Raw genomic sequence first — 12,581 nt, 5'->3', positions numbered from 1 at the left:
CTCTTGCCCCACTTGCTTCTTGTTGGGATCATCACCCCTTGGGCCCTGAGTATCGTCTCCTTAAGGAACGACCACTCATCTTGGGCACTGAGTTCCCCTGCCCTCGAGAACCCCAGCACCTCTCCCACCAATCTCCTCAACTATTTGAAGTTGGCCCTCTTGAAGTCTAGGGCTACCGTCTTGCTGCAGGCCCTTGTCACACTGCGCTGGATGATGAATTCCAGCAAGCGATGATCGCTCTCACCCAGGTGGTCAAGGACCTGGAGCCCCCTTACCAGATCATCGCCTGTGGCCAGGACCAGGTCCAACAGGGCATTTCCTCTCGTGGGACTGTGCACCTCCTGGGTTAAGTGGAGGTCCTGTATCTCGGCCAGGAACCTCCTGGAACGGTCCGACCTGGCTGACTGCTCCTCCCAGCAGATGTCCAGGTAATTTAGATCACCCATGACAACTTCATCCCTTGCCTTAAGTGCCTCTGCAAGTTGGCCCAAAGATTTCCGGTCCAGCTCCTCCCCTTGGTTGCGGGGTCTGTAGTAGACCCCCACTGTTAAATCCCTTTCCCCATGACCCCCTTGTATCTTGACCCAGAGCACTTCAGCTTGCCCCTCCTCCGACCCCATTTTGCTGGCAGGGGATTTGTATTGCTCTTTGACATAGAACGCCTTCCTTCCTTCTCTATTCCGTCTGTAGAGCCTATAGCCCCTAATGCTAACTGCCCACTCGTGGGATGAATCCCACCACGTTTCTGTGAGTCCTACTATGTCATGTTCATGGCAGGAGAGGGAGTTTGTGTCTTTGTCCGTGTGCAGTGAGTGAGTGAGTGTGTTCTAGCGGGAAAGGGGAGCAGGGGAAGAGGTGGGCATGTGCCCCCCAGCCCAGCAGGATCCACCCAGCCTCCCCTACCAGCACCAGGTGGGGACCTTCCCACCCCACTGTAGCCTCCAATTTTGTGTTTGCCCAGGGCCCCAATAAACCTTAATCTGCCTCTGACACTCACTGACATTTTGTCGCATTACCTCAATGTGAGGCAGGATAGAGAGCAGAGTACTGTGGGATGCTGAATGAATGAGCCCACCCTTGCCAACTTCCACAGAGTATACACACATAACAGGAAACACTTCATTTTGAAGCACTTCTAAATGCTAGTTGTTTTCTTTAAGGTTATTTCTGGACTGCTTTAAAGCACTGAGCATGTACATTTGTCTGCTTAACCTTTGAAGCACTTCAAATGTTACATTCAGAGTGACCTAGACAAATTGGAGGATTGGACCAAAAGGAATCTCATGAGGTTCAACAAGGACAAGTGCCAAGTCCTGCATTTAGGATGGAACAATCCCATGCACCAGTACAGGCTGGGGGCTGATTGGCTGGGTAGCAGCTCTGCAGAACAGGACCTGGGTTTACAGTGGACAGTAAGCTGAATATGAGCTAGCAGTGTGCCCTTGTTGCCCAGAAGGCTAATGGCATACTGGGCTGCATTGGTAGATGTGTTGCCCATAGGTCAAGGGAAGTGATTCTTGCCCTCTATTCAGCACTGGTGAGGCCACATCTGGAGTACTGTGTCCAGTTTTGGGGCCACACTACAGAAAGGATGTGGAGAAATTGGAGAGAGTCCAGCAGAGGGTGACAAAAATGGTGAGGGGGTTGGGGGACATGATTTAGGAGGAAATACTGAGGGAACTGGGCTTATTTAGTTTAGAGAAGAGGAGACTGGGGCGGGATTTAATAGCAGCCTACAACTAATTGCAGGGGAGTTCAAAAGAGGATGGAACTAGACTGTTCTCAGTGGTTCACATGACAGAATGAGGAGCAGTGGTTTCAAGTTGCTGCAAGGGAAGGTTAGGTTAGATATGAGGAAGAATTTTCTCACTAGGAGGGTAGTAAAATCACTGAATCACGTTCCCCAGAGAGGTGGTGGAAGCTCCATCCTTGGAGGTTTTCAAAACCTGGCTAGACAAAGCTTTGGCTGGGATGATCTAGTTGGGGACGGTCCTGCATTGAGCAGGGAGTTGAGCTAGACCTCTTGAGGTCCCTTCCAACCCTAACTTTCTATGATCTGTCCACACCCTTAGATTCCTAGGCCCTATTTTCAGAAGTGACTTTGGGCTCCTAAAGAACTAAATAATTTTGAAAGTAGGACTGACAGCTTTTAAGACCCTTAGGTATGTTTGAAAGGTGTTACTAAAGTAAAAATAAACACAAAATTAATAATTTGTTTGAAATCGGAGATAATTGTATGCTTTTAAATCATTGGGACAGCTCATATTTTTAAAGTTAAAGCTATCCAGAATGGCTTTAATACTGAATTATTTTAAATGAGTTTGCTCTTGCAGCTTTATGCTTGTGTAAATAGATTGGGGTTGGTGGTTCTGCTGGAAATGTCACTGCTTCTGTGTTGGGATTCCCACTGCAGCTGTGTGACTTCTTAGTGTTCAGAACACTTGTGAAAAATGACGTTCTAGAGGTTGGAAGGTCCCTAAATGATGAACTGGATTCACCAATAATTCATGCATATTTGCGTGAATCATCTTGATTTATTAATTAAGTAGTGAGTTGTGAAGGCATCGTGACTTATTCTTTGCCATGTTCTGTTTCATTCAAAGAGATGGGCTGTTGAATTCCCATAATACTGCCTTCACCCTTACCAGATTTGCCAATATCATTGCTTTAAGTAGATGAATACTCTTGAGATACAAAATAAATCCTGTGCCTTTGTTTTGTTTGGGAAGTTCACTCTCATTTCTTGCCAGTGTACTATCAAACTATTTTTTCAGAGTTTTTATTTTCCTCTTTCCTATCCCTTATCAACTCAGTCTTAGAAAATGAATTAAAGTAGCAGATGGCTTTTTTTTAAGAATTACAGTTGTAGTTATGAGTTCATGAAGAACAATCAAGCCCTTCACTTCATCAAAGGTATATATGCACAGAGCACTTATCCTCTTGCATTTTCAGGAATCTAACTTGGTTTCATTGTTCCCACAGATGAGCACCATGCCAGGACTGCCTACAAGGCCTTGTTTCTATGACATTGACCTTGACCCTGTCACAGAGCAAGTAAAAGGATTGTTCTGAGAAGCAAGATCCAAATTCAGGTGGGTAATATATAACTGTCAGCACTGACTGAACTGTTTTCTTAGCCAGTGTACAGAGAAAATAAATTACAGAAGTAAGGAACTGGCTTTATATGTGTCATTACAGATCTGGTACCAATTGCTGAATTGGCATAAAGTGCCATGGCATACTGGATTCGGTAGAGCTGTGTCAAGTTACACCAGCTAAGGATTGGGCTTTTTTGCAGCCAGTTGAATACCTCCATCCTATATCATCCCAAAAGGGAGAGGCTTTGAATATCTCCTCTAAAAATTATTCCATTTTGGCAGTCTGTTTTTACCATTATATATTTTTTGCTGCACCATAAGTACCATTATTACTTCTGCTTCAAACTGAGACCAAATGATCCCTCTACTCCAGGGGTTTTCAACTCCCAGTGGCCAGACAGAGTGGAAGTGGGGCTGTGGTGTGTGGGTGGACGGGGGGTGGGGCACATGGCCAAGCGTGGGGTGGTGGATGGCGGCGCTGGCTGCCACCGCGTGCCAGCTTCCCCACCATATCTGACTGGCTGGGCGGCACCTGTGTGGCCCGCACAGAGGTGCTGCTGCCCTCACTCTGCCCCGGCCCTGCTTCTGGGAGCGGCGCTCCATCCCCACTTGTGCATACCCCTAGGGCCTTCCCAAGTACCCCCTGCTGTACACCATCTGATATGACAATACATTTTTTGAGACAATTCTTTCTCCTTTTTTGTGGGTTCTTCATGCTCAGATCTCTTCATCCTTCCTCAAAAGTTGTATTTTTCAGACCTCTTATTCTTTTTGGTGTTTTTTTAACTTCCTCTGTGTCTGTCCCTCCTCTAGAATCAATGGGATTATAAAATTTGAATACAATATTCCAGCTGCAGTTTAGCATCATGCCAACCAGTGTAAAATAATCCCCTTTCTTTACACATAATAAACCATCAATATGAACTTTATATGCAGATCTATAGGCAATTGTTACTTTTGTTTAGAGTGCCATTCGTGGTTTATTGCTGTGTAGAATTATATGTAACGTTTCTTGTTGTTTTACAACTTATTTCTTGCTTAGGAACTATTATATGCTATGTAACAACTGATCGAGCTTCATTCAGAAATATGTCATGTGCTCCTCTGAATAATCAAATGATTGCCAAATCCTGTCATAAAAACTAGGCAGGCAGCGTTCTTTGAGTAAATGTGATCTCCTTTATTAGACCAACTGAATAGTTGGAAAAAAGTTCTTAGCAAGCTTCCGAGTGCAGTCAACCTTCTTCAGGCATTGGGAGTCTCTGCTATTATGAGACTCCAAGAAATGAAGGAAGCTAAAAGTCAAGTAGTGATCCCGCCAATGTGTTTGCCCAGCAGTCTCATACCAGTTTGTCATACTCCCCCGGGAAAAATATATATTTTCCTTTTTGATAAATAGATTAAGTAAAAACAAAAAGCAAACCAACTGCTCTACTGCCAGCTGTGAAGGACCTGGCTTTGGAGTAGCACATAAAGTGAAAATATTAACCTTGGTTTCTAATAAGTTTGGGTGACATTTTTGTGTTGAGAAGGGAATAACAGTTGACTAAACTGAAGAAAAAAAACCATTCTCATCAGATTTTTAGAAATTGCAGGCATCTAACCATGTGGAGGAAGGATGTTTATCTCCTGAGGAGACGTTGACGTCATCAACCACAGGGAGTAGGGGGAAAGAGGGGAGATCCTGTGGCTAAAATTTTTTAAGGTTGTATAAGAGTGATGTAGTCATCATGGTCCAGAAATAGAGAGGCAAGGATTTCTTAGGGTAATATCTTTTACTGGATCAACTGTACAGTTGGGATAGTTTGACAAGCTTTCAAATGCAAGTCTTGCATTCAAAAGTTTGTCTCACCCTATGCCAACTGTATAGTGGGTCCAATAAATGATATCACCCTAAGAAATCCGTGCCCCTCACATTTTTTTTAAAGAATATGATGACCGTAAAATATCTGGAAATCTGGGTCTAGGTTTTTTAAGTTAAGTGTCTACAATTATGTCCTTGATAAGTGTTCTGATTTAAATGGTGAGTATGTTCAGTATGCCATAGTTGAAGGTGGCAGAGGCTCAGCAATTGTGAAGATCAGGCCATTGCTATTTAGGTGATAAAGTATGGATTTAAGTGTCAACTGCAGTAATAGGTAAAAGAAACTATTGCCCTATGGACTTTGTGCACCTTCTTCCCTGGTCCTGAGATTTGAACAAGACATTGATTAGACTAGTGCTTTTCAGTAGCCCAAGGCGAAAAAGAATAGGTAGGGATAGGGAGATGAGTTTAAAAAAAACCAACAAAACAAATACGTATCTTTTCTCCTACTTTTGATCTCCCCTTTTCCTGCAACATGCTATCGTAAGTTTTTCTGTATTAGCTTTGTAAATTGTCATTCAAAAAAAATAATTTTCCCATGGAAGAAGGTTTAGGCAATGGAACAGGCTGCTGCACAGCTGATATAAAATCCTTTGAGGTATGTGTGCATGTGTTTTATTTGGTGTCAGATCCAGCAGATATAGTGATTTTCTATCTGCTTATTTGGAGCTCTTTTTTTGGTCACAGTGCATGTTGTAAATTTTATGGTAATATGGTATTTTGCCAAGTAACTAGAAGTGACTCAAATCTTTAAGATGTGGTGATTGCAAAATATTCAGAGATTAGTCCAAGAACTGCAGATGTTTCATTATAAACACAAGTGTCTTGCTGAGAATCATTGTTCTAACATGCGTTCTACATCCCACTGTACAGTGCTCATATTCATGAGACTTTATAGAGAGCTTCAAGCAGAATAGCTGTATGGTTTATCTTGCTAAACTGAGCTAAGCATTGGCCTCCATCAAGCTATCTCTCTTAATATAGCTGATGATGGTTTCCACAAAATTCTGCAAAGTCCAGACTTACTGTTTTCATCTTGGAGTCTGTATGAATATTAGAATATATTTGAACAAAAAAACCCTATATTTAAACCAGGTAAGTGTTGAAAGTGTTTTTCAATCAAACAGCAGACATCACCTGCTTGTCAGTATTATGCTTTCTTTGCAAAAAGCCCTGTACATAATTAAAAATACCCAAATCTTTAAAAGCTTGGAAATGATCACTTAAGGGAACCAATCAATTCCCTACTACTTCATAATTCTTCATCTCATTGTCACCCCACTCAGCCTGCACACTGACATATTCAACAAGGAAATGCTGAAAGACTTTAGCAGAGGAACTACAACAGGTGTTCACCCTTATTTCAGAGATTCTTAGAGACTAACCAGTGGAATAAGGCTAGGCTTATATGGAGGTAACTGTGCCAGAGAGAAAAAGTAGAAGAGTGAGCTGTTGCGTTATTTGTATGCTGACTCTGAAGATGCTAAAGATCCAGACCCACTTCAGGAGAGAGAGGTTACAGGATGTCTGTGGTGCAGACTGCAGGATTCACTTTTCACTTTGTCATTTGATCTAGTCACCTGACCCAGTTGTGACTGTTTATTCCTGAATCTAACCTCATCTTTAACAGTCTTGTTTCATTTTTCTTCTCTTGTGATCTGGCAAGGCACAGCCACCTACAACTCATGGTCATATTCTTTTATTTTGCAATTCTGTCCAGATGTGATGTGCAGCTGGATGCTTTGCAACTTAGAAAACTGATATTGTGACCCTTCCAAAGCTTTGCCAAAGGAGCTGTGAGCATCAGCCTTTCTGTGGAAAACCCTATGAGGTGCTTCAAGCCTGGAGAGGAGGAAAACAGTAGGAATTTGAAGCTTGATGGCAGAAAACAGGAACTGTTTGAAAGCAGTTTGTCTGAATTCATTCCAGCATAATCAGCCAGAAGAAATGGTCTTATGGACTCTTACTCATTGTTCTCCATTCATCGTTCTTCCCCTTTCCTTTTTCCCCCCCTTATATATACTGTTTCTACAGTCTGTACCAGTCCATCATTTTTAGGCAGCTGGATTCGGGTACATGGTTTACTTTTCACCCTGGGAAAGGGAAAAACAAATTAAGTGCGTCAGTACCTAGTAACACTCTGACAGATCTTGAAGGAAGGTGTCCAGTTTAAATTTGTCCCTGAAGGGTGGCTTTGAGTATTTGGGGAGCTGGAGGTGGAGCTTTCCTTATAATTGGAGACAAGATTGAAAGACTCCCTTAAGGAAATGGGGGGAGTGTATACCATCCCCACCTTAAGAACTGTTTATTGATTTGATCTGTCCAGTTGTAATTTTGTTTTCTCCTGATTTATATACTGTGTATGCATCTTAGCAGGCTGTCTGCCCCGAGCAGATAGATATCTACATAGACGGTTGTATTTACCAACTAAATTACATAATCTTCCTTCTCCATGAATAGCCTAGTTGCTAGACCATGTGTCCCTTCCTTCCCCCCCCAGCCTCAAAGGGTTTGAACTCATACCTGCTATATCCCAACAGAATACCCCAGTCACCAGGGACAAGGTTTGGCTGAGAGCACTTTTGAAGCTGACCCATTGGGCTCCCAAGAGTCATGGGAACAGAAGGAGAGCTAGCAAGAATGAGCCTAACTGCATGGGCCAGGAAAGGGGGCATGCTGTAGCCAGCAGAGAGTCCTGGTTTCAGACCTGTATCTCTCTTTCTACTCTAGGCTTTTAAAAAACAGAAGCAATCAAGTCATCCACAAAAAATAAAATCAGCTTAGCCTTCAGTCTTTATTCTCATGTACAGTACTTTGCAGAGTGGGACCCAATTTCCAATTTGGAGGGAGAGGGAGGTTGGGCACTAAGTGGGGGGGGGGGAAGAAAGAAAGAAAATATTTCTTCGCTTGTGATCTTACCCCTTTACTACCACATAGCTACCAGACTGGAGCTGTGCTGCATTAACATTCCTGCGTTCATTTGCTTTCCTAACTGTCGTTAGACACTAACATTAGGGCTTTAATTTCCTGTTGACTATTTCCCCTGGATCATTTTGTTGATAAACTGGTAGAGACTATTTTTGAATCTTCGGTGCTAGAGAATCAATATGTGAAGAGAGAGAGAGCCAGTTCGCTTTTGGAACTGAGCTTTAGGTGTGTGAACATCATTCATGCTTATTGTTGCTTCTCTTGATCTGCAGCATCAGTATATTTAATTTTTCATTAATCTTTATCCAGATTGTGTAATAAAGTACTGGCCCATTGGCTCTTTCTCCCTCAATAAAGTTGATTAAAATTTTATTTGAAACCAGAAAAGGTTTTTTATTATGCCTTTATCAATGCTATTTAGATGCATACTGCTGATTAATTTTTGTTATTGGAACAAAAAATAGTCCAAAAATATGGGCACTAAACTTCGTCAGTAGATTTTTTTATTACAAAGTAAGCCTTAGAGATGTAAGAATTGGTGTATTGTATTTTATTGCCAACAGAATTACATGAATTTGCTACATATATACATGCTGTTTGTAGCATGGGGGATAATTAAACATGTTGTTTAAATCTTGCCATATCGTGTGTCTTGTGCTTTCATGCTCATATTTTGTTTTCCTGCCTTAAAAAAGAAGCAAAGACTTGTTATTTTAGCTAATGAAGAACAATTACAATAATACTTGTTGTTTCATTTTTTCAGATTTCTGAAAATAGAAACTGCAATTTCTCTGTTTCCTGTAATAGGAGACGAGAGTGAATTTGAAGTATGCCTGTTAGATGCCTCTGGAAGGATATCAAGAAAACCATAGAGCAAAAATCTACTCTGCCTGCAAAACATTTTTTGTGACAAAAAGTAATCTTAAATCTAAGAACAAAATATTACAAGCTAATTTATTCTGTTTACAGCAGAGAAGTCATCTACCATATGTACCATTGCTAACATATGTGAATGTTTGTTTTACATCTAAAATGATGTAACAGAGGTGAAATTTTCCATGCTATGGTTTTATATATTTTTGTTTGAGCTACCAACAAAAGAATTTGCCTCATCAGTTGCTTTCTAAAAATTAATATGAACAAGAAGATACTGCATGGTAAAACCCGTTGCTCTTGAACAAATATAGTTCATCTCCTGGCATTCGGAAGCTACACACAAAGCAACTGCACATTTCTAAGTTATCAGTCAATGTGCTTCTTGGGGCACTGTTAGGAAGAGACAAATTTGAAATGAGAGGGATATTGGAGAAAAGAACACATATTTTGTAAAGATCTTTTTCTATATGAAACTTGTTTCCTTGACAAGTTAGCAAGCTTTGAATCACTTGTAGTGTGTCTCCTAGTCATGGGAATTTTTATTTGTCAAAAGAGTTTATCAGATATAAAATGTCAGTATTTTTGGTCCATTTTGTTTCCTATTTCAGCTACAAATGTGTGGGGAAATCACCTGTTTAGGGTGACATAAACTGTATTTTAAGTTCCATTCTTTTGAAAAATGTGAACCTCCACTATTGTGTCCCAGTGAAGTAGTTTTTTTTATGTTACCTTGGAAGGTTTATGTTAAAATTGGAAGGATTTCCCTGAAATGCAAAGCTATGGCAGCATTTTAATATCAAACAGAAGTAGTGACTTAAACAGGAGACCTTTATGATGCAGTTATCAGACGGTTGAGAAGTTTAAGGGGGTGACAGCTGTTATGTTACTTTTATGCACCTATTGAAAAAATCACTGGCACAGTGATGGGCATATGTTAATACCATTTCCTTATTCATAACTAGCTATTCAAGTGTCTGTCTGAAAACAGAGACATTATTCTAATGCATATATTCTTCTGGGCTGATTCATTTAGTGAGCTCCATTGCACAGTGTAATGTATATTGACATCATTATAATTTCATCTGTCAGAGCAGAACATCCAAAAATGTCTTATTATTCAGAAGATCCTTTGCCTGTCATCAATCCAGTACTCATGATTACCTCACTGGATATAAGGGCCAGCAGTGTCCCTTACATCCATAATGTCTGGTCTCTCTGAAGAAGTAACATTAATTTTTAAACTTCTTCAAGGTTTCCAGTTACATAATGTTGATCCCTTCCACTTATTTATGGACACAGACCAATGTCTCGACCCTCCAAAGGTGACGCTAATCCACTCCAGTTGTAGCATTTTCTGAGATTGCATCATGCCAGGACATCACTGTTGCCATGCAAGGTCTGGTTAAACTAAATTCCAAAAATCCTTTCTTTACTTTTTTTTTTAATAAATTGGTTCATTGCCTTATCTTTTGCTCTATTTTGATCAATAAGTGCAAGTTATAGTTAAAAATGTAGGCAGTTGTTTGCTAAGCTCATGTTCAAGAGCTGCATGTTTGCTAGGGCCTGATTTTTCAAACACACGGGCACACAAAGTAGTATGGTAACTTAAGCCACACATTTAGATATGGGATTTTTTTGGAATCTTTAATTCCTGCCTGTCAGAGACGACAGTGTGGTAAACTGAGGCTGTCCATGTGATGGTGTGGTAATGATGGGGGTGAATTGTTACAATAGGATGTGGCTTTTTACCTGTGTCCTTGGGAACATTCAATTCAGGCTTATGCCTAGGGGATTCTGTCATGCTGGTTTCTATATAGTGTGTATCCTGTCTGTGGTCAAGGACACAATGAGTAGTCATAAAGGCAAAGTCTCCTTGGAGCCTAGAGACAGAATTTAGGGTCAGTCAAGACTCTGCTTTGCATATTTTTAACCCTCATATAAAATTGAATTAGCTTCATAGTTGAATTACACTTTCCTTTAAGCAAGTACTCAGAAGATTGCAGAGTAGAATCTTGCACTGTGGGCTCTCAACCCATCAGATGCTTTCCCTTTTTTGAATATGGTTTGGGGTTTTTTGCCTTGCAGCAATCCAAAAATAAAATAGAGGATTCTGAAAAGCGCACAGAATAGTGTGTTCAGCTTGTAAGCTTTCGAAATGGCTCCATCTCAGGAAACACTCACTGAGTCCGACTGCTGGTTCTTTCATTAAAAAATGAAAAGAGCAGCAACTAAACAATGGAGCTCATTAAGACAATAGACCATTGTCCTTCTAAGCAAAAACAGTGAAATAATGACAAGAAATAGTTTTATTTCCCCAGCGACATATTCTTCACCTCGGTGCTCCACCCTGCTTACTCACATCTGTATGTTACAGGCTTATACAATCTCTCTGTGGTCTTATTTACACTTGAGAATTCATTACAACACAGAATTCCTGACCTAACTTTGTTCTGCAGGGTCTAAATCTTGTTTTAAATGTATACCGAAACTGTGCTTTAGTTCATTTATTGGGAGCTATTATGCTATAACTTGGTCCCCCAATATGAGAGAATTAGAGCGAAGAGATGGGACTTAATTTCATGTTGCTTAACAAGATTGGCTTGTCTTGAAAATTTAGCTTATGCTGGGCTAGACTCTAGGGCTGCTTACTGACGTGGGGAAGAAAACCAAAACAGCGCTTTACTTTCAGCTCGGTGCACCCCCATGCCGAGCACAGCACATGCCCAGAAGTGGCATAGCATTAGTTTGACCAGGCTAACCTAGCATCTGTATAGATCGTTCACTTCAGTGGGGCTTTTTGGCACTTTTATCCAAGAGCCAAAAAGCCCCATTGAAGCACCCAATCTCTACAGATGCTGGGAAGTCAGGTCAAACTAATGTGCTTCCTCTTCTGGTAAAGCACTGTTTTTCTGTTTCGTTTTTTCCATGCCTGTGAGCAGCCTAGATGTTCTCTGATTGTGCCCATTTGAGTAAAATTATGTTTCAGTAAAGTAGTTGCTAAAGGTTTAAGAACAATTTTTCAGATAATTGTAGTTAAGGACATTTGCCCAGAAAGTTTTCATGTTTTTTTTCTATTTTAAACTGCCCTAGGCTATGCGGCACATTACAGCTATATTACAACAGCATCTTGCCACACAGTACTACTTGAAGTGCAGGTAGAACTGTGCACTCGCAGGAAAAGCAGTTCTTCTGGAGTCATTCTTTTAAAAACTACCTCTGTGTTTCCCAGAGATCTTTTGCTCACAACAAACAAGTTTTGCATGTAGTTCTACCACAGCTAATTTTGTTCTGTTTCAGTGAAGGCCGACTCCATAGCACTAGTTGGTTTTAAAGAGTTTGTTGTTGGTAGAGATTCTCAGTGAGACGCTCTGAGATGGATCTATTTTAATGATCCATTTCTAAATCATATTTTATATGCATACATGTTCTGTATTTTACTTGTTTTGAATGCACTGTGTGCAGGCAATGGGGGTTCTTTTGGTATTTTGCTGTTTAGGTGCATGCTGCTTTTCCTACTTGAACTAGTTCTGCTCTTTAGTTGTCTGCAGCAGGCAAGCCAGTTAAGATAGCTGAGAGACCATGGAGCCTGCAATTTCCAGACAATCATCTGTGTCATTGTATCCACTTACCAAGCACTCCTTGAGCATTCAAATCATTTTCACTTTTCTTTTCTTTTCTTTTCTTTTCTTTTCTCCCCAACATAAATATCCGCTAAAGCATTTGAACTAGTCAGTTGCAGCTTCCTCACCCATTTTTTCTTTCAGGTTTTAGACTCTATCTTCAAAAGCTCATAGCATTGTCCCCACCCTGCTCCT

General features: G+C 40.8%; 1 protein-coding gene across 1 annotated transcript in view; it reads left to right on the top strand.

Annotated features, from left to right (window-relative positions):
- The window catches only part of LOC102380169 (monofunctional C1-tetrahydrofolate synthase, mitochondrial-like), a 163,744-nt gene extending 156,775 nt beyond the window's left edge, over positions 1-6,969 (top strand). The window contains exons 9-10 of the mRNA XM_014520477.2: positions 2,983-3,092; positions 6,683-6,969. Of these exons, the coding sequence (XP_014375963.1) occupies positions 2,983-3,072 (90 nt within the window). The 3' untranslated portion in view covers positions 3,073-3,092; positions 6,683-6,969. The remainder of the gene's footprint in view (positions 1-2,982; positions 3,093-6,682) is intronic.
- Positions 6,970-12,581: the final 5,612 nt, after the last annotated feature.

Source organism: Alligator sinensis, unplaced genomic scaffold (genome assembly GCF_000455745.1).
Source record: "Alligator sinensis unplaced genomic scaffold, ASM45574v1 scaffold1177_1, whole genome shotgun sequence".
Classification (NCBI taxonomy): Eukaryota; Metazoa; Chordata; order Crocodylia; family Alligatoridae; genus Alligator; species Alligator sinensis.
Note: the sequence above shows the minus strand (reverse complement) of the source record. Positions and strands in the feature narration are given on the sequence as shown.